At 40.5% G+C, this 26,840-nt stretch overlaps 1 protein-coding gene across 25 annotated transcripts in view; it reads right to left on the bottom strand.

Annotated features, from left to right (window-relative positions):
* Positions 1 to 26,840, bottom strand: part of SIPA1L1 (signal induced proliferation associated 1 like 1) — a 419,211-nt gene that overhangs the window by 49,725 nt on the left and 342,646 nt on the right. For 14 of the 25 annotated variants that reach the window (XM_063596279.1, XM_063596274.1, XM_063596282.1 and 11 more), the window contains 4 exons: positions 19,540 to 20,113; positions 18,614 to 18,888; positions 5,954 to 6,223; positions 4,902 to 5,024 (listed from right to left, as the gene is read on the bottom strand). In XM_063596279.1, the coding sequence (XP_063452349.1) occupies positions 4,902 to 5,024; positions 5,954 to 6,223; positions 18,614 to 18,888; positions 19,540 to 20,113 (1,242 nt within the window). The remainder of the gene's footprint in view (positions 1 to 4,901; positions 5,025 to 5,953; positions 6,224 to 18,613; positions 18,889 to 19,539; positions 20,114 to 26,840) is intronic. The other 11 variants (XM_063596287.1, XM_063596288.1, XM_063596289.1 and 8 more) reach the window with 1 other exon arrangement.

The following is a 26,840-nucleotide window of genomic DNA, read 5'->3' as shown; positions in this document are numbered from 1 at the left end:
TTTGGGAGGGACAGGGTCTCACTCTGTTACCCCGGCTGGCGTGATCACGGCTCACTGCAGCCTCAAATGCCCAGGCTCAGGTGATCCTCCCACTCAGCCTCCCAAGTAGCTGAGACTACAGGCATGTGCCACCACACCTGGCTAATTTTTTTTTATTTTTTGTAGATACGGGGTCTCACTATGTTGCCCAGGCTGGTCTTGAACTCCTAGACTCAAGCCATGCACCAGCCTTGGCCTCCCAAAGTGGTGGGATTATAGGCATAAACCACAGCACCCAGCCAACACAGGCAAACTTGCTGGTGAGTTGGACTTGATCCTGAAGGCTGTGTGGAACTATGGAAGGGCTATAATGAAAGGCACAGCCTGAGGAGTATATCCATTTTTATTAGGTCATCCTTCCAGTGGGAGGCTGGTAATCATACCTAGAGGCTGTTGGCAACAGTTTAGGTAAGCAAAAGAAACTTAGTGCGAAATGAGAACTTCTCAGGCAATGGCAGGAACGTGTGTGGAGATGGGATGATAGTGCTGAGGGGAAGTTGATAACGAATCCTACTTCTGCTCTGGATACTCAGGTAGATGGCAAAGCCATCCACCAAGGTGGGTAACACACGAGACGGAAGAGGCAGAAGGAGGGGCAGGTGTGAAGGTCAAGTCAGCTTGAACTTGTGAATGTGAGACACTTTCATGCCTTTCAAGTGCATATGTTCAGTAGGTAGTCAGGAATATGAAAAGTGAAAAAGAGACCAAGGCAAAACAGATCAGCTAAGGAACTGCCCACATACAGATGACGGTTGAGGTTGCTCAAGTGGATGAACCTTCTAGAAGAATTGCACAGTGTAGAATTCAAATAAAAATGAGGAAGAAGTGGGGAACACAAATTTCAGGGTGATGAGATAGGTGCAAAGAGCTGACGATACAAAAAAAATCAGGAATACATTTTGGAAGACAAGGAAATGTAATTTGAAGAAGGAGGGAGTAGTGAATGGTATCAAATAAGCTAAGGACCTAACACCATCCAGAAGCTTTAGAAATGTAGAAGTTAGCTGGGTGCAGTGGCTCTCACCTGTGATCCCAGCACTTTGGGAGGCTGAGGAGGGAGGATCACTTGAGGCTAAGAGTTTACAACTAGTCTGGGCAACAGAGTGAGACACTGTCTCTATAAAAAAAATCATTTCAAAACATAAGCTGGGTGTGGTGTGGCGCGCACCTGCAGTACTAGTTACTCAGGAGATTGAGGTGGGAGGATGGCTTGAACCCAGGAGTTTGAGTTTACAGTGAGCTAAGATCAATGCCATTGCGACAGAGTGAGACCCTGTCTCAAAAAAAAAATAATTAAAGAAATGAAAAGAAATATGGAAGTCAATGGGCAATAGGGACCTAGCTGGAGCATTCCCAGTGAAGTTCAAAAGTCCCATGATTTCAGGATCCTCATGGCAAGGCACGAAGCTGTGATGGAGGGGGCCAGTATTTGGAAAGCACAAGTCTGAAGCTTCTAACCACAGCTAATATTCTAAACAAAAGAAGAGTAAACATTAAACGGTGCTCGTTTTGTTTGAAAGCAGAAAATGACACAGTGGAAGATTAGCTTAGATCCTGTATGATATAACAAACTTAGAAAGTATTTCCTTAAAAATCAAGACTGAATGGTCACGTGACTATTGTGCTCTCTGAGAGGAGAACTCTTTTAAGTTTGTTTCCACCATATTCACACCCTATATGGTACTGGTGTCTGTAAGGAAGGAGGGAGGGAGGCTGCAGACACAGCTGCCATAACTGCGTGAACAAAAAAGGCCCCCCATCCAGCTTCTTAAGAGTTAAGTGCAGGGGTCTCAAGGGGAGTAACAATGACATCCAGGTAAAACTCAGAAGTACCAAGTGTTCAGTGAGCTCTAACATCAAATATTTACATAAAGGCTGGTAATACTAGCCTAAAAAAAGGAGAAAAGAAAATCATTTTACATGCTAAGATGTCTGTTGTTTATCCAAAGCCCCTCAAATAGCTCAACTTTTATAAGCATATTAACACAGATCAGGGTTTTATTGCTGATCCCGCATTATGTTTAAACACAGTAATGTATCAAGTTCAGCATGCCACAGCCAGCAATTTTTATTTCAATCCTACCCTTAAGCTCTAGGTAAATTTGAGGCCAAAACAGTGACCGTATCATATTACCTATTTCTGCTGAACGAATGTTAATTGTTAATAAATACTACTCTCACAAATACTGTAAAATTCTGTAATCAGAAAGCCACCTGGAGAGCATAAAACTCATATATTTAAACCAAATAGAAATTAGACTTTATTCTATTTAGATGCCAAATGGATTATCAATTCTTACTGTGTCAGTTTCTCTTAACTATGTATAAAGAACATCATCCAACTAAAGAATTTTTATTAAAACTCAAAACACCAACATTTTTATGTCATAAAAATCCTGACCTTGATATTAAAGGAAAAATATTATGCAGATTTATTTTTTTTGTTCCTAATGACCTTTAAGTCTGGGATACTACATACAAATTAAAGAAAAACTATGCTTCTACAAGCAGTAAATTAGTGTTTTCACCCAAAATGGACTGTGTTGGATCCATCCATGGTTACTTAAGTGGGCAGATTTGGGGAGCACTGGAGGAGTAGACTTGAGATGGCTGCTAACTTGAGCTTAAGTATAGCTGGTTTCTCTATGGTTAAACACAATTTCCCTAACCTACAGGAGAAAAAATGAATGGTATGAACAACTGTAAAGCATTCTTTAGTCACAATATTACGCCACACCATTACTGGTAAGGCAAGATTCAAGGTCTGGCAGACCCTGTCATTTATTTTCATGATTTATGATTCCTCTGAAAGGTCCAAATTATACTTGGTGAGTACAAGGTACAAATTGTAAATGGCACTCAGGACGGCGCTGGTATGCAGGGGAGAGTCAGATGGATGAGGGGTGCCCCGGTACTCCTCACTTCTGTATCTCAATAAGGTATTTGTTCTCAGTAGGACTACAAAGGGGATGCTTGAAGTTTTCAGTTATGTTTTACTAAATTTCATGAAGGAAATTATATTCTAAGGTGAACTTTATGCATCTGGGGACTCAAGAAGGACTGAGGAAGTATTTCTGATAAAACTCATGAATCTGCTCTATCCTCAAATATTCCTGGAGTCACAGTAGCAAAACAAACTTTCTCAAACACGAGTAGCCCGTAACCTAAATTCTTTGGACCAGAAATGTTTTGGATTTTGGAAGTTTTTGGATTTTGAAATATTTGCATTACACTTGCAGTTGAGCATCCCTAATCCGAATATCTGAAATCCTCCAATGGGCATTTCCTTTGAGCATCATGTCAGTGCTCAAAACGTTTTAGATTTTGTAGTATTACAGATTTCAGACTTTTGGATTAAGATATTCAATCTATAGTACCTTCTCTTTATGCCTCAAAATTAAAACTTAAAAGATATTTTTTACTAAAAATTAGGAACGATGGGGTAAGAAACTGAACTTTAAATTTTCATAAAAGAAGAATATCCATCCAATTAATTACCATATATTTCAAAATGAAGATGAGCCAAATCATCCTAATATCCTGGAAACTGTAGGACTGAGATCTCACAAGTCATCTAAGCCCTGCATCCTAAGATCTGAAATCCTAGTCTAGTGTACTGAATATATACCAGAGACTAAGGGGGCAGTGAGTAGAGGTTAAATTTTCCTGAAAACCTCGTCAGCCCCACCTATGGCCCTTTCACCTCTGCAGCTTAGAGAGTCACAAGCTACTCTAACGGTCTTCTAGAAGGCGCACTTACTGAGGTGCATTTTCCTCTGGGTGGAGCAAAGAAGAAAGGCAGACACAAGTACACACAGAAATTACCTCTAGAACTCAAGGATCTACATCTGGAAAAAATGGAGTTCTGCATTCTCTAGCACTGAAAGCTGCTCCCATCGAAATATGATACTCAGCTACAAAAAATATTTTCCCTTTTGAAGGTCAGTATGACTGGCAAGGAGCTTTAGTTTCTGTTGCAGAAATTAAATTCAACATGGAATCAAAATACATTCTCAAATGGAATATTGTATAAAGGAAATTACACAAAGCCAATTTCACTTGTGAAAGCCTGCTGATTGTTCTGGAGAGAAAGAAAACAGCACTGAGGTGGGGGAAAAGGTCCTTCTCTATACAGTGATTTCCTGGGTTCATCTTTCAAAATGTGGGCCAAATCATGAATTCCAGTTAGCACACACCTCAGAGGCAGCCAAGTCTGGAATGTGTCAAAAAAAGAATTTACTCAGAGGTCTCTTGGATGTTTTCCTCCTCAAAATAAGGAAAGAGAGGAGTCCAGATGGTAATGGGGCCACTATGGGAGAGGAAACTTTTATTGAGATAAATAGCAAGGCTCTGTAAATAGATCTCCAGGATGAAATGAGAAGTTGTAGAAAGATGACTATGTTTTTGGTTTGTCTGTTTTAATTAAATTGTTTGTCTGTTTTTATTAAATTATTTCTACATAGTATCCTAGTAACCTAAAATAGTTAAGTGACAATGTTTTATGCAACAGTTCAAAAGTCAGACTAAGATAAAGACTTCATAGTGTGGTTTCTAAATCTTCCTGCTCTCTGCTCCCATACTGGAGCGGTGATGATTTACGTGTATCTGGGAACCGTTTTCCTCAGCATCCTGCTCCTGCCAGACCTGGTTCTTGCCACTCAGATGAGTCAGGCTCATGTTTTGGCTTCCACGTGGACCCTCCCTTCTCCCCAACACAGTTCCCAGAATACAGACTTCTCTCCAGGTCTAAGGGTTTTCACAACAACATTCTGAGATGTGATTAAGGCAATCCTGAAGAAATGGGGAAAGGACAGTGGATGGACAGAAAGAAGTTGACTTCTAGGCCAGGCGTGGTGGCTCACGCTGTAATCCCAGCTACTTGGGAGGCTGAGACAGGAGACTCGCTTGAACCTGGGAGGCAGAGGTTGCAGTGAGCCGAGATAGCACCACTGCACTCCAGCCTGGGTGACAGAGTGAGACTCTGTCTAAAAAAAAGAAAAAAGAAAAAAAAGAAGTTGATGACTTCTAGCAGACCACTTGCAGATTATTCAATTAAACTGCTTTAGTGTACATGATTTGAGGTAACCAAATTTATAGTGCAATTACTTAAAATCTGTATAGCCAACTTCTATTCCCATTTTGAAAGCACTTAATCTAGTTTAATTTTAGGCCTGGACTCTAGTTCAAAGTGCTGCAGTTTACTCTTAACTCCAGACAAAAGTGCTAGGGCAACCTTGTAAAGGCAGAGTTAACCCACTACCTTTTGGGAGGGAACTCTCTATGGCTTTCAATTTAACAACAACCTTTGGTTTCTTACTTTCTAGGACCCCTCAGTCCCTCTCCCTCTGGCTTACTTTACTCAGGACTAAGTGTTTTAACGTATCTCCACGTATCGTCTTCTCTTCACTATTCTTTCCTATTTTCAGAGTAGTGAAAAATATGTTTGTGTTATACTAGTTTTCCTTCCGCATAATCCTTTATTAATAAAGTGACACAAACATAGTTATTCAACCAAAAACCTGCCTTCTGTTGCTCTTATATCATCATTTCGGAACAAAATGATGAAGACTGTCAAGGATGATATACAGTCACTGTCACCTCAAAGAGTCTGCTAAATTCTAATCCACAGGGCCACTAAGCATGCAGTAATGACGTCTGTTGATAATCACACGGAAATTAAAGAGCAAAGCACAAATACCAGTGTGCAGAGCTGAAGGCTTTGCTAGAATCAATCTCTGTTGATCCTTATGGTTTTGGAACACTACCATGCTTTGAAAGTCACTACGGTATGCACCTCAGTTTAATTCTTTGTTTCTAGTAAAATATGAGAAGGCCTAAAACTAGTGCTTATGGGTCTGTGTTACTTACATTTGGGGCAGAGAGAGATAGAGCAAACCTTTGAAGGCACACTTACCGCCTCTCTAGTGGGCGCCCGTCACTGGAGATGCTTCGAGGGATGTTGGCGGCTCTTTCTGGAGGAGGCATCTTCCCATCTCCTTTTCCAGCATTCAGCCGCGAGGTCATGGGACTCTGCACCTGGGACGGGACTTGAGGTGAATGAGGCCCCTTGCTGGCGTTCCTCTGCCACTTGTTATTATTTCGGAAGGGAAACTTGAATTCATATGAAACACCTTCATTCATTTTGTACTCCATCACTGGCATGCGGTAGGTTTCAGAGCAACTCCTATTAGGGGCAAGGCACAGGGAGAAACACAATGGATACTGCGTTTTCTTGCTGGTGGAACCACATTGATTCTCATTAACACTTAAAAATGGATCCACAATTTCACCCTCTGTTTCAAACCACCTTTCAATCTTTGGGCCCTAGTACTTATTTTCTTTTCAAAAACCAGAACCCAAGGAAGTATTATAATAGTATTTTCCTTTACTCAATCCCAACTTGTTGAGTGCGAGATATGGAGTCTTTAAAAAACAATCGGACCCACGGACACCCTGGGGGTGGCCAGACTACTGAGACCTGAGGAGGAAAGGCCACCAGGACAGCATGACAGGGGCATACCTGAGAGCATGAAGTCTCAATGGAAGCAAGCGGCTTCACACACCCACCACTGCACACCACGACTGGGTTCTGAAAGGGTGTATGAGCAGCTTCACAACCCGCCACTGCACATCGTGACTGGGCTCCAAAAGGGTGAACGAGCAGCTTCACACACCTGCCATTGTACACCATGACTGGGGCTCCAAAAGGGTATACAAGCAGCTTCACACACCCGCCACTGCATACAGTGACTGAGCTCTGAAAGGGTGTATAAGCAGTTTCACGCACCTGCCACTGCACATCTTGACTGGGCTCCAAAAGGGTGTATAAGCAGCTTCACACACTTGCCACTGCACATCGTGACTGGGCTCTGAAACGGTGTACGAGCAGCCTCACACCCCCACCACTGCACACCATGACCGGGCTCTGAAAGGGTGTATGCGCAGCTTCACACTCCCGCCACCGCACATTGCGACTGGGCTCCGAAAGGGTGTATGAGCAGCTTACAGACCATTTCACTTTGGACCAGCGACATCACAAGTGCTGTGTAGCCACATGCCTCCTGTCCTGGACAGTGCAGGCCCAAAGGGCGTCCGGCCAAAGGCCCGGTCTTGACGTGGATGAGGCTGAAGGCGCGGGGAGGGAAGGTGAGACATGGAGATGGGGGGCAAAGTGGAAGGGTTTACATAGTTGGCTGGCAGGAGAATAAGGACAATGCAAGGTGCCACTCTTTCATGACCTTGTCTACATATCTCAGTGTTGACTCCTTACATTTCAAATGTGTATTCCATAATGCATCTTCTCCCCCACCTTCAGTAGAGTTTTTGTTGTTGGAAAGTGCCACTTTTGGAGCATGTGCTCAGAAGGAGCAATGGCGTCTGCTGCCATCCTTACTTGACTCAGTCATAGCCCACGTCTCCAAGGAGTACTTTCTTCTTGGGGTTTCCTTACCAGTCCCCTAAATGTCCCAAAAGCCAAGGGTGACCTTAATCTGACCCTCCGCCCAAGGCTCCACTCTATCCCTTTTATGCTTTAATAGCAATGGCTTTCACACTTTCTGGATGACAACCTAAGACATACATTTCACACTGGGACACAGCACCACCATATATACACACAGATGTGCATCCTTCCTCTCATGTCTTCCATTTTGCTGTATTCTGAATGAATACACTTCATCCAAAAATACACTGGGCACAATGTCCTAAATTGATTTGATGATCTACTTGAGAGTTATGGTCTGCAGTCTGTAAAACATTGTTTTATGGCACATTTGACATTACTTTTAGTAGTTAATGACTGCTATGTCATTAAAACCTTTTCTCTAATAGAACATTTTCTCAAATATTAACGAATACTACTTTAGGCTCTGATATAATTTCAAGCTTTGATTCTGATATTTATGACAAAAATATGCCATTGCAACCCTTTTTTGGTTGTTCATAGAGGTAATACACTGTGGTATAGTTTAGAGTCTTTCATTTGTGACTACAGCCTTTCATTTCTGACTAAATAAGGCATATTATAAAGATCTAATGTTCTGGATCTGTAAATACAATGCAAAAATATTACATTTTACCAAAGGAATATTGACTAAAATTTATAATAATGCATGGAAAAATTTCACTTATGCTCAAAATCTGGACTATCTTTGCTTCTCCTCAGCAATGCTCTTGTTCTAACTTGTTAACTCGAAGAACATCATCATCTATGCCCCTTTCTGTCGGCTGCTAGGAACCAGCACATGTACAGAACTTTATTATTATGTATTTTGGGCACCAACTTTCCAAAAATTTTCACCTAGGCCATGTTTTGCTTTCACTACTACCTCTTCCACCTCCAATTCCCTAGCTAAGCTTCTATTTTAATACTGTACAACTACTTTCTCTTTTTGAGAGAAGGTCTTGCTGTGTCGCCTAGGCTGGAGTGCTGTGACGTGATCAAGGCTCACCACAGCCTCAACCTCCTGGGCTCAAGTGATTCTCCCATCTCAGCCTCCTGAGTAGCTGGGACTACAGGTGTGCACTGCCACGCTCAGCTAATTTTTGTATTGTTTGTAGAGACAGGGTTTCGCCATGTTGCACAGGTTGGTCTCAAACTCCTGAGCTCAAGTGATGTACCTGCCTCGGTCTCCCAAAGTACTGGGATTCCAGGCATGAGCCACTGTGCCCAGCTCACAAGTACTTTCATAGGCTGTTTTAAGTCCATTTTGCATCAGGCAGATAATAAAATAAATAATGATAATGGTAACAGACACAATAACAGCAATAACCTAATATCAAACAGACAAGTTACTTTATCTTTGGGTTTCTTCAAACACTCTTTGGAATAGTCTTTTAAACTGCTTAACATTTAGTATGAAAACTGGCTAGAAGGCCTCTCTGGCCAAAGACGCTGTCTTCCCCACAGTCTACATTTTATTTCCACTACTCATAACATATAACTGGAAACTTTCTTCATATCCCACATTGGCCAAATATAGTATGATAAAGTCTGAGCAGAGAGAAGATTCATTCATAAACAATGAATAAGCACAGAAGGTTCTGCAGAGCTAAACTTCAGCTACTCGCCATTTCTGATTGCCTTTTGTGGCCAGGGTAACCATCACTGGCTTCCTGGTCTCTTACTTAACTCTGCAAAACAGAAGAACGTTATGTAGAATCAAGAAGTATACAACAGACTGAAGAATACAGATTAAAAACTGGCTTTTAATGCTATGCATAAACTTTCATAAAAGGATTTTTATTATATCATTCTAAGTAAAATTCTGTGTTGACGAACGGTAACTCTAATAATACTTATAACTTACAATGCGCCAGGCACGAATTTAGCCACTTTACAGCAACTCTATGAAGTGGATGCTATCATTATCCCCACTTTGTAGAGGAGGAAATAGAGGCCTAGAGAGATTAACCTGCCCAAGTTTACACAGCCAGCAGGTGGCAAAGCCAGGATTTAAACCCACAGAATTAATACATACTATGTAGGTAAGACTGTGTAGGTTAGTCTTATTTTAGCGATTAACGAAACCATTCCAATTCTCCAAGGAAAATTCAACAACTTTTATAAAACCCAATTAAAGGGCTATGGCCAGCAGGAATTACAATGTCAATGCTAAACGTGATAAGAGGTGACATGCTGAAACCCTAAATTAATGGAAAAGCTACTCCATCTCCTTACTCTGTTTTTCAGTCTTTGTATTCTTTCTCTTTTAATCTTTTATTTCTCATAACTCTCTCCTTTTTCCTTAAGACCCTGTGGAATATAGAGAAATGGTTGACTAGGAAATTGAACAGAACATCACAACACTGGACTCACGAGTCAGAAAAGTTTTATGTTTGAGGATGGCTTGGTCCCTATAAGCCATGTGACTCTGGCTTGGAAAAAAACACATAAATTATTTGAATCAAAATTCCTCCTCTGAAAAATCAGAGATCTGAACCACATGATTTCTAATTGCCCTCTTCACTCTAAAGCAGTATGCTTTAGCACTTTAAAATACTGGATTTTTAAAATGAAGAAAAAATGCTGTGACCTGTTCTTATTTAAGAGGTAATTTGGTCTTATGTAACCTGTTTGTTTTTAGCTTGTCATTTTGAATGGCCCTTAATTGCTTTCTTTAAGAACTATAGGCTAGTGGCCCTCAACAGAATAAAGGGTTGACCACTCTATGCAATACCATTCAGAACATCACAATTTAGTCTGTTCATCCAGGTACTTTTCATCTTGTCACGGGAATGACGGTGAAGACCCAGAGGTCACTAATCTATTGATGCTGGCTACCTACTGCAGAGGGGTGACAGCAGGGGGTTGAGAATCAGGCAAGTCCTGCATAAGGGGCCTGCTCACTCCAGGGAGGTTTTCCAGTGAAGTCTACCAGGACTGTGTCCATCAGGCTGTCATGCTAGCTGGTTCCGTTCACTCTTTGGGCAGCAACTGAACTTCTCCCAGCCTCATTCTCATCACTGTTTTAATAAAAATGAAGCTGCTGATACGGAAGTCCTGGGAAGGGAATAGCATGTTCCCTTTAAATGATATGAAACAGGGAAGGGAAGAGCTGGGTAGAGGAGGGAGTGGTCCCTGGCTAGGGCTCCACCCCCACGGATCAAGATGAGGACAGGCACTCCTGCCTTTGTGTCCAGATGCTGCATTTCCGAAGACAACCCTGGCCCATGACGCCCCCATCCTGTGGCTATAAAGACCCGAGGCCCTCTAGATTTTCTAGTTTATTTGCGTAGAGGTGTTTATAGTATTCTGATGGTAGTTTGTGTTTCTGTGGGATCGGTGGTGATATCCCCTTTATCATTTTTTATTGCATCTATTTGATTCTTCCCTTTTCTTCTTTATTAGTCTTGCCAGTGATCTATCAATTTTGTTGATCTTTTCAAAAAACCAGCTCTTGGATTCATTGATTTTTTGAAGGGTTTTTTGTGTCTCTATCTCCTTCAGATCTTCTCTGATCTTAGTTATTTCTTGCCTTCTGCTAGCTTTTGAATGTGTTTGCTCTTGCTTCTCTAGTTCTTTTGATTGTGATGTTAGGGTGTCAATTTTAGATCTTTCCTGCTTTCTCTTGTGGGCATTTATTTAGTGCTATAAGTTTCCCTCTACACACCGCTTTAAATGTGTCCCAGAGATTCTGGTATGTTGTGTCTTTGTTCTCATTGGTTTCAAAGAACATTTTAATTTCTGCCTTCATTTCGTTATAAACCCAGTAGTCATTCAGGAGCAGGATGTTCAGTTTCCATGTAGTTGAGCTGTTTTGAGTGAGTTTCTTAATCCTGAGTTCTAGTTTGATTGCACTGTGGTCTCAGAGACAGTTTGTCACAATTTCTGTTGTTTTACATTTGCTGAGGAGTGCTTTACTTCCAACTATGTGGTCAATTTTGGAATAAGTGCAATGTGGTGCTGAGAAGAATGTATATTCTGTTGATTTTGGGTGAAGAGTTCTGTAGATGTCTATTAGGTCCCACTTGGTGCAGAGCTGAGTTCAATTCCTGGATATCCTTGTTAACTTTCTGTCTTGATCTGTCTAATGTTGACAGTCGGGTGATAAAGTCTCCCATTATTATTGTGTGGGAGTCTAAGTCTCTTTGTAGGTCTCTAAGGACTTGCTTTATGAATCTGGGTGCTCCTGTATTGGGTGCATATATATTTAAGATAGTTAGCTCTTCTTGTCAAATTGATCCCTTTACCATTATGTAATGGCCTTCTTTGTCTCTTTTGATCTTTGTTGGTTTAAAGTCTGTTTTATCAGAGACTAGGATTGCAACCCCTGCCTTTTTTTGTCTTCCATTTGCTTGGTAGATCTTCCTCCATCCTTTTATTTTGAGCCTATGTGTGTCTCTGCACATTAGATGGGTCTCCTGAATATAGCACACTGATGGGTCTTGACTCTATCCAATTTGGCAGTCTGTGTCTTTTAATTGGAGCATTTAGCCCATTTACATTTAAGGTTAATATTGTTATGTGTAAATTTGATCCTGTCATTATGATGTTAGCTGGTTATTTTGCTTGTTAGTTGATGCAATTTCTTCCTAGCATCAATGGTCTGTACAATTTGGCATGTTTTTGCAGTGGCTGGTACCGATTATTCCTTTCCATGTTTAGTGCTTCCTTCAGGAGCTCTTGTAGGGCAGGCCTGGTGGTGACAAAATCTCTCAGCATTTGCTTGTCTGTAAAGGATTTTATTTCTCCTTCACTTATGAAGCTTAGTTTGGCTGGATATGAAATTCTGGGTTGAAAATTCTTTTCTTTAAGAATGTTGAATATTGGCCCCCACTTTCTACTGGCTTGTAGAGTTTCTGCCGAGAGAGCCACTGTTAGTCTGATGGGCTTCCCTTTGTGGGTAACCTGACCTTTCTATCTGGCTGCCCTTAACATTTTTTCCTTCATTTCAACTTTGGTGAATCTGACAATTATGTGTCTTGGAGTTGCTCTTCTCGAGGAATATCTTTGTGGCGTTCTCTGTATTTCCTGAATATGAATGTTGGCCTGCCTTGCTAGGTTGGGGAAGTTCTCCAGGATAATATCCTGAAGAGTGTTTTCCAACTTGGTTCCATTCTCCTCGTCACTTTCAGGTACACCAATCAGACGAAGATTTGGTCTTTTCACATAGTCCCATATTTCTTGGAGGCTTTGTTCATTTTTTTTTACTCTTTTTTCTCTAAACTTCTCTTCTCCCAAGACTAAACCAGGAAGAAGTTGAATCCCTGAATAGACCAATAACAGGCTCTGAAATTGAGGCAATAATTAATAGCCTACCACCAAAAAAAGTTCAGGACCAGACGGATTCACAGCCGAATTCTACCAGAGGTACAAGGAGGAGCTGGTACCATTCCTTCTGAAACTTCCAATCAATAGAAAAAGAGGGAATCCTCCCTAACTCATTTTATGAGGCCAGCATCATCCTGATACCAAAGCGTGGCAGAGACACAACAAAAAAGGAGAATTTTAGACCAATACCCTGATGAACATCAATGCAAAAATCCTCAATAAAATACTGGCAAACCGAATCCAGCAGCACATCAAAAAGCTTATCCACCATGATCAAGTGGGCTTCATCCCTGGGATGCAAGGCTGGTTCAACATATGCAAATCAATAAACGTAGTCCAGCATATAAACAGAATGAAAGACAAAAACCACATGATTATCTCAATAGATGCAGAAAAGGCCTCTGACAAAATTCAACAGCCCTTCATGCTAAAAACTCTCAATAAATTATGTATTGATGGGACATATCTCAAAATAATAAGAGCTATTTATGACAAACCCATAGCCATTATCATACTGAATGGGCAAAAACTGGAAGCATTCCCTTTGAAAACTGGCACAAGACAGGGATGCCCTCTCTCACCACTCCTATTCAACATAGCGTTGGAAGTTCTGGCCAGGGCAATCAGGCAGGAGAAAGAAACAAAGGGTATTCAATTAGGAAAAGAGGAAGTCAAATTGTCCCTGTTTGCAGATGACATGATTGAATATTTAGAAAACCCCATCGTCTCAGCCCCAAATCTCCTTAAGCTGATAAGCAACTTCAGCAAAGTCTCAGGATACAAAATACAAGTTCATATGGAACCAAAAAAAGAGCCCACATTGCCAAGACAATCCTACGCAAAAAGAACAAAGCTGGAGGCATCACGCTATTTGACTTCAAACTATACTACAAGGCTACAGTAACCAAAACAGCATGGTACTGGTACCAAAACAGAGATATAGACCAACAGAACAGAACAGAGCCCTCAGAAATAATACCACACATCTACAACCATCTGATCTTTGACAAACTTGACAGAAACTAGAAATGGGCACAGGATTCCCTATTTAATAAATGATGCTGGGAAAACTGGCTAGCCTTATGTAGGAAGCTGAAACTGGATCCCTTCCTTACACCTTATACAAAAATTAATTCAAGATGGATTAAAGACCTAAATGTTAGACCTAAAACCATAAAAACCCTAGAAGAAAACCTAGGCAATACCATTCAGGACATAGGCATGGGCAAGGATTTTATGTCGAAAACACCAAAAGCAATGGCAACAAAAGCCAAAATTGACAAATGGGATCTAATTAAACTAAAGAGCCTCTGCACAGCAAAAGAAACTACCATCAGAGTCAGCAGGCAACCTACAGAATGGGAGAAAATTTTTGCAATATACTCATCTGACAAAGGGCTAATATCCAGAATCTACAAAGAATTCAAACAAATTTACAAGAAAAAAACAAACAACCCCATCAACAAATGGGCGAAGGATATGAACAGACACTTCGCAAAAGAAGACATTTATGCAGCCAACAGACACATGAAAAAATGCTCATCATCACTGGCCATCAGAGAAATGCAAATCAAAACCACAATGAGATACCATCTCACACCAGTTAGAATGGCGATCATTAAAAAATGAGGAAACAACAGGTGCTGGAGAGGATGTGGAGAAATAGGAACACTTTTACACTGTTGGTGGGAGTGTAAACTAGTTCAACCATTGTGGAAGACAGTGTGGTGATTCCTCAAGGATCTAGAACTAGAAATACCATTTCCCAGCCATCCCATTACTGGGTATATACCCAAAGGATTATAAATCATGCTGCTATAAAGACACATGCACACATATGTTTATTGCGGCACTATTCACAATAGCAAGACTTGGAACCAACCCAAATGTCCATCAATGATAGACTGGATTAAGAAAATGTGGCACATGTACACCATGGAATACTATGCAGCCGTAAAAAAGGATGAATTAATGTCCTTTGTAGGGACATAGAAGATGCTGGAAACCATCATTCTCAGCAAACTATCACAAGGACAAAAAAACCAAACACCACATGTTCTTACTCATAGGTGGGAACTGAATAATGAGAATACTTGGACACAGGAAGGGGAACAGCACACACTGGGGCCTGTCATGGGGTGGGGGGAGGGGGGAGGGATAGCATTAGGAGATATACCTAATGTAAATGATGAGTTAATGGGTGCAGCACACCAACATGGCACATGTATACATATGTAACAAATCTGCACGTTGCGCACATGTATCCTAGAACTTAAAGTATATATACTTAAAAAAAAAAAAAAAAAGGAAAATGCCTGGCACCTAGTAGGGGCTCAGAAAGTTTGCTATACTGTCCCTGTCCTTTCTTCTCTTAAAAAAATTGTAGTTTGGAAACGATTCATAAGGGGTCTGCATATTTTCCAAGAACAGGGAAGAGAGCCTTGTTTTACATGTTATTTTATTTATTTATTCTTATTTTTTTGAGATGGAGTCTACCTCTGTCGCCCAGGCTGGAGTGCAATGGCACGATCTCAGCTCATTGCAACCTCTGCCTCCTGGGTCAAGTGATTCTCCTACCTCAGCCCCCCAAGTAGCTGAGACTACAGGCATGTGCCAGCATGCCCCCCTAATTTTTTTTGTATTTTTAGTAGAGAAGGCTGGTGAATCATTTGAGGTCAGGAGTTTGAGACCAGCCTCACCATGTTGCTCAGGCTAGTCTCAAACTCCTGACCTCAAATGATTCACCAGCCTCGGCCTCCCAAACTGTTGGGATTACAGGCTTTTACATGTTATTTAAGTACTACTTTTTTGTTGTTGAACTATTATATATATTTTAAAAGCTGCATTTTCAAAATGAATGACTCTCCCATGTGAACACACAAATCCATTTGTGTTTGTATTAGATCCTGGGGGTGTTTGTATTACATACAGTCATCACCTCCCCCACCCCCTTGCTTGTGTCCCTCTCTGGGTCCTGGCGACCCTAAGAACCACCAGGCTGAGGGGTAGAGGAGCAGCTTGCCTCAAGGAGGCCTGTCCTGCCTCTCGCTGCAGCTGCAGTGACTGGTGGTGAAGTCCCAGCTGACAAAGAAGAGAATGACTATTCAAAGAACAGAGTAATTAGTTGCTACAAAAACAGCAGTGGGAGTGTGAAGTGCGGAGGAGAAGAAAAAAATGACACAATAGCATTATTCTATTTTGTTGAAAATTGTAACAAGGTGTTAATGCTTCAGCTGTTCCCTTTGAAGTTATCTCTAAAGAAAGGAGAAATGAGCAGGCTTTCAGCCCTCCAAAGGCATCAAGGCATTTCCCACCTGCCCTGCCCAGGTCTGACTTTTCAGATGGAAACTGTATGGCTTTTCAGATGGAAACTGTACGGCTTTTCAGATGGAAACTGTAGTGAAAGGGGCCCTGTGTCTCCCTCCAGGCTGGTGGGGCTGTGCAGTGCACTAATCCTTCCCCCAGCCTCCCCTCCTGGCACCCAAATGACATGTCACTGGCAGCTCCACTGGCTCCTCCGGGAAGGCCTGAGAGCGTCACAGCGGTGTGACAGCTCATTCACTCCCTGGTGTGCTGGAGCTGGTAATCATCCCATCTACCCCAATGCTGCCTGCAGTGACATCACATCGGTAGCTTGGAACCAGCCACAGTGGGAGTATCTGCACCATAGAAATCAGCAAATACTACAAATAAAGTTTTCTTCACCCCAGCAGAAAGCCAACTCACCAGCACATCACTGCTGATTCTAGTGTATAAGGAAAGGATCTGTGCTCTAAGCACACAACGTGGCAGTTCAGAGCCTGGACTCTGATGTTAGACCTAAATTTGTCAGATGAGCTTAGCAAGTTACTAACCTTTGAGTCTCGGTTTCTTTTAAAACAGGAATGCTACTAACACTATCACAAGAGAGGGTTGTTATGAGAATTAAATGCACTAACCCATAAAAAAGTGCTTTTTTCAGGGCCTGGCATATTAAGGTAAAAAACTCAGTATATTAGTTATTTTCACTGACACACCACAATATATCTAGTCTAGTATTCCTCCTATCATGGCTCCATCTATCCAGGATCAGGCCTCTTATCCATCTTTCTAGTAACAGCTATTTACAATTTCGATGTCTGTACTGTTGTCTCATCCCACCCACAGTCACACAAACCCATTTCCCTCTCCTTTCCCGCATATAAACCTGGGAGCCTAGATACAAGGGAAAGACTTCTGAGTGGGCAAGATGGCATCATAAGGTCAAGGGCTCCATATTTCAGTAGACGGTCCTTAGACTAACATCTGTAACTCTTTACTGTAGGTAATTAAGGTTGACAATTTACAAAGCTTGGCTATCTTCTCCCATTTATAATTGTCTGTTCAGAAGCAATAAAGTAGACAATTTGAAGGAGAGACAGCAGAGAAAGAGACAAGACAAGGAATGCAGCAAGACTGGAGACTGTCATAAGCAAGAACCCCACGGCCTTTCTGAGCCACCTCACATAATTTTTTAAATCACAGTTCAGCACATTACTTAACATTTAATGATGATATGCTTGGGGAAACCAGAAAAGGCTAATAAGGTTCATTAGACCTGGTTAACTAAGGCAGGGTATGTGGGTAGGGCAGTTTCTGAATATTTACTCTTCTCCAAAACAGGTGAAATTAAAAGTTCATATTTTGATTTCCAGGGAAATGCAGTCATCCAAAAGGCAGTTCTTCAAACTATCAGACAAAGGAATTTTTCTATATTTTGACATATATACATAATCCCTAAGCCATCTAGGAGGTAAGCAGTATTAGGAAATACTATCCTGAGCAAAGTATATAAAACACACACACGCACACACACACATATATATTTGCTGCTCTTTACTTTTTAAAAGACACAAATAGCCTATCATAACCATTAACTTTCTACCATCTGATATTCACAACTCCATGAGAGCTCAGGTGTAGGACTGGTCATCTTAGTGGCAAAATAGGACACAGAACACTGTCTTGGCTTTAGAAAGCCTAAGAATCAATTGCCAAAGCTTAAGAGAAATTCTTAGAAAATAATGGCATAAAATAAAAAGAGAGATCTTAAAAACTAGCAAAAATAGCATGTGCATGTCCAAAGGAGAAAATAAACAGTTGATTAAATTTCTTCCACCAAGAAACCTCCCCAGAGACAGAGAAATTAAATTTTCAACAGTGCTGCTGGCTTGGCAGGAGCTGCGGGGGGTTGGGTGGGGCAGGGAGCTCTTAGGTTTTCCCTTCTGGAAAAGACTAGGAACCAAAATGCCAAAGCACCATGAGCAGGGGCAGCTCACCTGAAGCCAAACCCTAGCACATGCAGATACAGTTAGGAAAGCAGCTGCCAGACTGAGACAGCAAAGGTCCAAACAATTGCTGAGTTTTGGGCAGCAACTGGGAGAGAGAAGAGAATAAGAGCATCATGGAACATAGAAGAAAAGCAATCTGACAATTTGAGATGTTGAGTGTCTTTTAATGTTAAGTGTTGAATGTTTCTCAGCTCCCAGTGGAAAATTCTTAAGATGGATATTACCAGACTTCTCTATCTGTCATGGCAACTTTATAAATCCAGTGATGTAAATCCTGGGAATGGTCCCATTTAGTCACTCTTTCCAGCTGCTGTCACCACACACTGAAAGGGAGCTTCGTCCTGAGTCAGACTCCATGGATGAAACATTCAGCATCACATGTAACCTATTGTTCTTCACAACACCCTACTCCACTACCTGCTAAGAGATGTTCTACATGGTACACAAACCCTGCACTCGAGTCTCAGGCCCACAGCTGTCTCCTCAGACCTACCTCCGCGGGGTGCAGTCATCATGCGGGGGAATGATGACAACCTTCACCGTGACAGATGTTCTCAGGAGGTCGATCATCTGCTCATGGCTCAGAGTGGCTACCGCCACCTTGCAGATCTCTACCAGGCGACTGCCCTGCCTCAGCCCTGCCTGCCAGGCATAACCGTAGGGCTCCACATCCGCCACGATGCCCTCATAGTTGACATGGAAGCCAAGCTGTCCTAGCCCATTTCTTCGCAGAGTCATCTCCACCGATTCACAGCCTTTTGAAACAAACTAGACAAGGAAATAAAAGATACTGTGGTTTAAAGCAATAGGGTATTAAGTGGTGGACATGGAACTGGAAAATCATTGCAAGCAGGGTTAGTTCTGAATACCTTATTGCCAGCTGAAGAGCAGTCTGGTTATTTCTTCTTCACTAATCTCCTATTCATTAGGCCAAAAGGAATATACTTGTTGCATCCAAAAAGCTCAACGGCTTCCCTGAAGTTACAAGGAAACCTCTACCAGAGACCTACAGGGAGCTGGCAGTAAATAGAAACCATATACTGCTACTCATTTAGCCTTTGTAAAATTCAAGGCAGCAGATACTCAAGCAATTCTTTTCAACACCACCACCAGATGACTGGACTGCAGCACCAGGGAACAGGTCACATGCAAATGGGTTTTGAACATGAACACACACACACACACACACACACACACACATACACACACAGAGTAAATGTGTCTTCCCCAATTTGTTCTACTTTTCCGAAACATCCATGGAAAACACAAGCATGAGATAAACTCTGTTTGCTTCACACATCAAGGGAGTTTTCAGAGGAGCTAATAACAGAGCACAAGGTTCAGTAACTTGGCTCTAGTCTGTATTGAAAACTTTATGAAAGAGAAACTGCATGTAAGGAAGAGGAAGGAGAGACTCACCTGCAACCTTTTGACAATCTCTTTGATCTCCTCAATGTTAATAAAACTCCCCACTGAAACACATTCTCCTCGTTCATAGAAGATTTTGAGGCTGGTGTCAGTTGAAGTCCACCCTATCACATCTCTACAGGAACAATTGAAGACCACGCTCTTTGTTTCCTGTTCAATGAGCACAATGAACTCATTGGAGATCCCTAAAAGGCAGTCTAGTTCCATGGCCTTGTTGTAGTCTTCAGCCCGGACTGCCCATACAATGGCCCCCATGCTGCTGAGCTCGGCTCCTGGATATGGCTTAGACTTTTCCTTCTTCTTGGAAGCCAGAGAGATGAATGGAAACTTGCCAGAAGGGTCGATAGGGGTGTTGGTGACATTCTTTTCTGCCAGATCTTTCAGGTATTCCTGGCGGGTCCGAGTTGCCATGGCCCGGAACTTCTCCGATTTATGAGCAGCATTTTCTGCATTAATCACTTTCGCCAAAAGGAAGTCCCTGAACACATTTGACTTAGGGAAAGTGACCCCTTTAGGAATGGGAGGCCCAAAGGAAGGCACATCTCTGGACCTGGTAACAGCCACACTGAGAGACAAAGATCAAAGAGAGCCACGTCAGTATTTCTCAGTCTCACAACATCAGAATAAAATATACTTTCTCAAAGACAAAGATGTACCTCAGATACAAAATAGCTGCTTATTTTTCCATGACAAACAACACACATTTCTGCTTAATACGAGTATATTTTTTCATTCTACCACATTTAGGATTTACACAACATAAATTTTTTTCTAGGCCAAAAACAAACCTCCCAAAATCCCCAAAACTAACACTATTAACTTTTTTTTACCAGACAGGAAACTGACCAAAACTCCATGAAAAAAATAGGTTTACTGTAATATTCTGTGTAAGACATTTTAAATACCTACTAACTGTTTTCAAGGGAGGTTACTGTAACCACATCATCTTTCAGAACAAGCATACATTCTGTGAGAACACAAATGTGTTCTCCATTTTAGATATGATGGCTATAAGCAGACAGCTTACATTGAAAATATCAGAAGATGCATGCCATAAAAGAAATAAATTAAATTTCAATAAAACTTAACTAGTATTTGTTGGCCTAAGTGTGAGGCATTATGCAACCAGATTAAAAGCATAATTTTAAAATGAAAATTGGAATCTGAGTAATAGTATGAGAATCTTTATGTAATAGCAACAACGCTTTAAAATCATATTTTTAAACTGAGCTATTCCTTGGTCCTTTTGGTATTTTATTCTGATAATCTATTTCTAAGAAAAATATTTTCCTTCTCCCATTCCTTTAAGCAAGATTGATATAAGAAAGCCTGTTCCAGTCATTTCTTCTGAATATATATTCCTAAAATTGGGCCTAAGAAAAGGATCATATGAACATTTGTAATAACTTATTATTTTTAACCTCAAAAGGAAAAAAAGTAAGTGTCTCCTAAAACAACAAAGGAAGTTGTTGATATAGAAATAGAGAGGTTGAGTGTTTTATATCATTTCCCAAGATTATAGTAAAGTTTGACATGACTGGAAATGATTCTAACACATCGAAGATCGCTCTTTCCAAACTAAAAGTGAACAAATTATGCAATTATACTTAGTATTAGGGAAACAATAAAAAAATTGGTTTCTTCTGAACTCTTGGAATAGAAATGGCATCATCAGAGAGTATGCATCTTTCAAATAAAATTGAAGAGCTCTGTTTCACTTTTTCTTTAGGAAGGGTTTGCTTTAAGATATTCAGCTTTGTTTTTCAAGAAATAGTTATTTCTTGTGAAAATAAGAAAAATAAAAATCAGCAACCTCAGGAGGCAAATTATATTTCTGGTGGAATGGAAAAGCTACATGCTCAGAAGATGCCATGGGATGGCCTATCTGTTGGTTTTACAAGTGTATTTTTAAAAGACTACCTAGTTCACTTCATGACAAAGAACAGTGGCAACCAACACTCCATTTTCTAACTGGAGGAGAGAATTCAGAGACTTCCATATGTTAATTATACCAATATGTATTAGGAAGGCAATTTTTCTTGTCTATTGTGAACTGCCTGACTTGAACGCTGACAGCTGTATAATTTTAATTTGATCGTGTTATTTTTCTCTTAAAGTCAAGCAAAAGATGCTGAAATCCAGGTTTGCTAGATTTTTCTAAGTGGAATCCTGTAAGAATCCAGAAATATTTAATATCTTTCACTTTAAAATTGGCAACTTCTCATCTGCTATTTCACTCAAATTGTTATTCTTTCTCAGAAAATATCTGTGATTTTATTTTAAATAAGGAGAGCAAAATGCTTAGCAGGGGGTGTGATTTTAAGCACCCTCCATCTACTTGCCCCTTAAACTAAATGGCTTTCTGCAGATCCATTTATTAATTGATAGAACTTTAGACAAACATACACTGAAAACCTACCAATAATTAGAAACAGCTATAATGAACTGTGAGGAAAAGAACTGAATCCTTACCATATAATTTTCAATGATTCACTGTGGTAGGGAGGTAAATGATACAGGCACTGAAATCAGCTTCGCATAGTCAGAAATAGAATCCTTACAGAAGATGAGGAAGATGATACCCTGGAATGCTCTTTTCAAATAAATGATTTTGTTTTGGATAAATCAAACTGGCAAGGTTTCTACAAGGTTAAAAGCTCATTAATTTAGATGCCACAAATTCTGAACTCTTGATAATAAGGCCTGGTTTAAGCTAAACAGAATATTTAGAAAAAAGCCTTTCTAGAATCTCAGTTTGCTGCATGTAGTTACCTAAGATATATTAATTATAAACGGTTCTTGGTATTTTTAAAAGCAGATTCCAAAGGGCCTCTGCTTGGCTGTATGTATATTAGCCTAGTTGGCAATTCTGTGTCTTCTTGGAAATAATACATGCTTTAAAATCATAGCCATGCTTTATTTACCCAGCATTGTTGAGGACTGGAATGTTCTACTCAGCAGGGTTATCTAGATGACAGACAGACAGAGCTAGAGGCTAAAACAGTGATGGAAAGTTATCACAGGAAGGGAACTTAACAGAACTCAATGTTCCTCAAATTCTTTCAGTAAAATCTTTGGGTTTCATTTGAAAATTCACCTCGATTTTACATACTACTGAAAAATATTTGTGTTCATTTTCATATAAAAATCTTCTCACTCCAAAATCTTTGGGTACACTGAGCGACCAGGAAGGTGTCTTGTTTGTATTCTGTGGTTTGACATCTTCATGAACCTCCAGTTGAACAGCTGGTACAAATTCTTCACTTCTCCAGGAACAGATACAGAGAAGTAAAAGGATTTACCCAGATTTGTTAGAGAGAGCCAGGATTGGAATGTAAGCTTCTGGACAGCCAAGAGAGTGCTCCACGACAAGCCCACACTTACTCCCTCTGAGGAAGTGCTTTCAAACCTCCTACTCCTGAGGTGCCTGCTAAAAGGGACCATTCACATGGGTCATATGGCCTAAGAGATGATGAGGCTATTTCTACTCGATATGGGCCATGTAACATTGGTTGGCATCAAAGAGCTTGAATGAAATAACAAGTGTTGATACCCAAAGCCAACTTCAAGCTGACACATGAAAATTTTCCAAAGACTTTTTTTTTTTGAGATGGAGTCTCACTCTGTTGCCCAGGCTGGAGTGCAGTGGCGCGATCTTGGCTCACTGCAACCTCTGCCTCCTGGGTTCAAGCAATTCTCCTGCCTCAGCCTCCCCAGCAGCTGGAACTACAGGGGCCCACCATCTCGCCTGGCTAATTTTTTGTATTTTTAGTAGAGACAGGGTTTCACTGTGTTAGCCAGGATGGTCTCGATCTCCTGACCTCATGATCTGCCTGCCTCAGCCTCCCAAAGTGCTGGGATTACAGGCATGAGCCAACACGCCCGGCCTGTTTCAAAGACTTCTGAACAGTTTAGTGGATAAAAATTGAGAAATATAAGACATTTGAACTTTGGAAGCACAATGGAATAACAGCAATAATCAACAATCCCCAGCCCAAAATTTAAAAGGAAGGTGATACAGAAAACATCAAATGGGAGAAGGAAGTTTCCTCTTCTTGGAGCCTGAATCAGATTACTGGCCAGGGCAGCTTCCAAGAAAGCAGATCTGGGCAAAGGACAGGAAAGATCAAACACGTGCCAATCATTCTCTCGATTTCTAATAGTATTGATCCACCAGTCACTGAGTACCTACTATGTGCTAGGCACTTTGCCTTTGCTGAGGATCAAGGCTGAAGATGTCCCGGGCTCAGCCCTCCAGAAACTCAAAATCTGGTGGGAGCCACAGCCAGTGATTTGAGTCTCCTACTTGCGAAGTACAGGGTGCTACTGGTAGCACTTAGGAAAGGCACTTTAGTCCTGGGAGGTCCAGGGAGCCTTCTCAGAAAAAAGAAAAGCAGGAATTCATCAGATGGAGGGAAAGGGGAATGTGTGAGAGGAGCAGCATATGCAGAGCGGAGGGGCAGAGCATGCTGTTCTGGGGAGTGGTGAGTAGCTCCAAAGGAGTGAGGTAGGCATGGGGTGCAGACTGGTAGATGAGACTGAGAGACAGGAGGCCAAACCTGAAGCCCCCATGCAGTAAGCTATGCTTGCAAGTCTGAACTTTCCTCTAAATGCTTTTAAGCACAATAAATGACATAATCAGATTCTTGTCTTAGAAAGGTCAGCTGCAGTGGACAATAGGGATGCTGATTAATTGAGGCTTGAAATAGACCTTCTGAAAGAAATTTCTATCACTTGACCTACTTGGATTTTTCTTCTTCTCAGCTGAAGCTTGCAAATTCTTTTTTTTTTTTTTTTTTTTTTTACAGAGAGGAAAGAGGATGAACACAGACATTTAATGGACATGCATCACGCTTCCTCCCTGCCTATGCTAGATATTTTACTTAATAGGATTTTAAGTGGATGTCAAGCAACTTCCCACTGCACTGTTTAACAATTTGGTCTAATTCCAAGTGCTTTTTGTATTATATCATACGGATTCCTTTCAACAGTTATTACATTTTAATTACCGGGTATGGAAACCTCTCTGAGAGGAGTAACACATATTTCTACCTTCCTAAACATACCTACTGACCACAGTTTAATATTTGTTTTGAACAATCAGGGTCCTTGTTATGACTACTTATTACTATTTTAGTTTTAAAATGAATAACAACTCTTTTATTTCATCAAATAGTGTGTCAATGTTCCAATTTACAATTGTTTAGGATGTCCTAGGATTTTCTTTATAGTCTTTTTGTCTAAATTGGGATCCAAATAGGATCCACACATTGCAATTAATTTAGCTTTAAAAAATGTTTTATTCTGTAGATTCCCCTCCACTTCCTCACCATTTCTTGCAACTTACTTGTTGAAGAAATGGGGCTTTGTGTCTGCAGAGTTATTCTGGGTCTGAATTTTGTCAACTACAAACATGTTCCTCTGTCTTTTGTATTTCCTATAAATTGGCTTTTCTGGAAGCTTGATCAGATTCAGATTTAATTTTTTTTAGGGGGTAGCAAAAATAATTCATAGGTGAGGTTGTATTCTTCCATTATGAGGCACATATTTGTCTCTTTTTATAGTATTTGCATCCTTTGATGATCAATGCTTAAATCCATTAATTCTGTAGTTGTTGAAAAATGGTATTATCTTATACTGTGTTTCCACAGTGAAGCCCTCAGGAGTGACTGAAGCACACAATAGTTCCCCCTTATCTATGGTTTTAACTTTCTGTGGTTTCAGTTAGCTGTGGTATAGTACAGTGAGGTATTTTGAGAGAGACACCACATTCATATAACTATTATTAAAGTATATTGTTATAACTGTTATATTTTATTAATTACTGTTAATATATTACTGTGCCTAATTTAGAAATTAAACGTTATCATATAGGAACAAACATAGTATATATAGGGGTAGGCACTATCCATGGTTTCGGGCATCCTCTGGGGGTCTTGGAATATATCCCCAACAGATAAGGAGGAACTACTGTATTTGGTTGTTTGCCCCAAAATCAAATGGCCCCAGACTGCTATGCTTATTGAATTCATATCTTTGATGTGAATAGTTTTTCAGCATCTCTTCTATCAATAAACAAGTATTTGTTTCCAGTATATACTCGCTATTAACAGCTCCTTCTTCTTTTTTTGCTTCTAATCTTCTCTATCAACTGGGATCAGATAATTAAGGTCACTGCAACGATACAAATAAAACAATAGAGACTGGAGGGCTCTCATCAGTTATGGGATAAGCTTTAGTATGCAGACTTAGTGACTGATTTCTGAGTTCTTGGCTACATGATGACTCACATTAACTGGCCTCTGGAATTAGTCTGAATTAGTCAGTTATTCCTATATAAGCTTTCTAGTCCCCAGGGAGGTATAATACCACATTATTTTCAGATCTCATGTCTAGATCCACTATAGGGATTTTTCTCTCTTTGTTCTCATGTTATATCCCAGGGTCCAGAGTAGTGTCTAGCACATATATGCTAAGGGCTGGATAAAGAACTAATGAAAAATAAATGGATAATGACAGTCTCCAAATTTATCTTTCTGTGTACAAATTACCTAGCATGGTAACACTGGATAATTTTTCCTAGAATTCTACTTATGTAGTGTTGAATTGATGGCCTAGCATTCTGGAGGCCTCTACTGCCTGGTCATCTTTTCTGCATTAGTAGGCCTTTTTATTGTACTTTCCATCCTCCTTCCCATTTCTAGGCTTCTGTCCTTTCCACTGACCACTCCTAGAATGGTTTCTCTTTTTCCCATTGAATTCCATCCAGCTATGCTTTAACACACACATCAAATCCCATCTTCTCATAAATATCCATATAACTTCAGCCTGTAATGACCCCACACCTCTCCACACTATTACTGCAGGACACTCTTTCAAGGAAACTTTTCCCCTTTCCACAGTTCAGATACCAGGTACGTGTAAGTAAATAAATATGTGTGTTCATGGTGGAGAAAGTTGGGACCAAGAGGTTTTAAATGCTAAAAAGCACTTGGGGTACAAAAAATAGAAAGAATGAATATGACCTAGTTATTTGCTAGCACAACAGGGTGACTATAGCTAAAAATAATTTAATTGCACATTTAAAAATAACTAAAAGAGTATAACTAGATTGTCTGTAACACAAAGGATAAATGCTTGGGGTGATGGATACCCCATTTACCCTGGTGTGATTATTATGCACTGCATGCCTATATAAAAATATCTCATGTAACCCAAAAATATATACACCTACTATGTACCCACAAAAATTAAAAAATTTAAAAAACTTAGAAAAAGCATTTGAGTTACTC

The sequence above is a fragment of the Pan paniscus genome, chromosome 15 (genome assembly GCF_029289425.2).
Source record: "Pan paniscus chromosome 15, NHGRI_mPanPan1-v2.0_pri, whole genome shotgun sequence".
In the NCBI taxonomy this organism is placed as follows: domain Eukaryota; kingdom Metazoa; phylum Chordata; class Mammalia; order Primates; family Hominidae; genus Pan; species Pan paniscus.
Note: the sequence above shows the minus strand (reverse complement) of the source record. Positions and strands in the feature narration are given on the sequence as shown.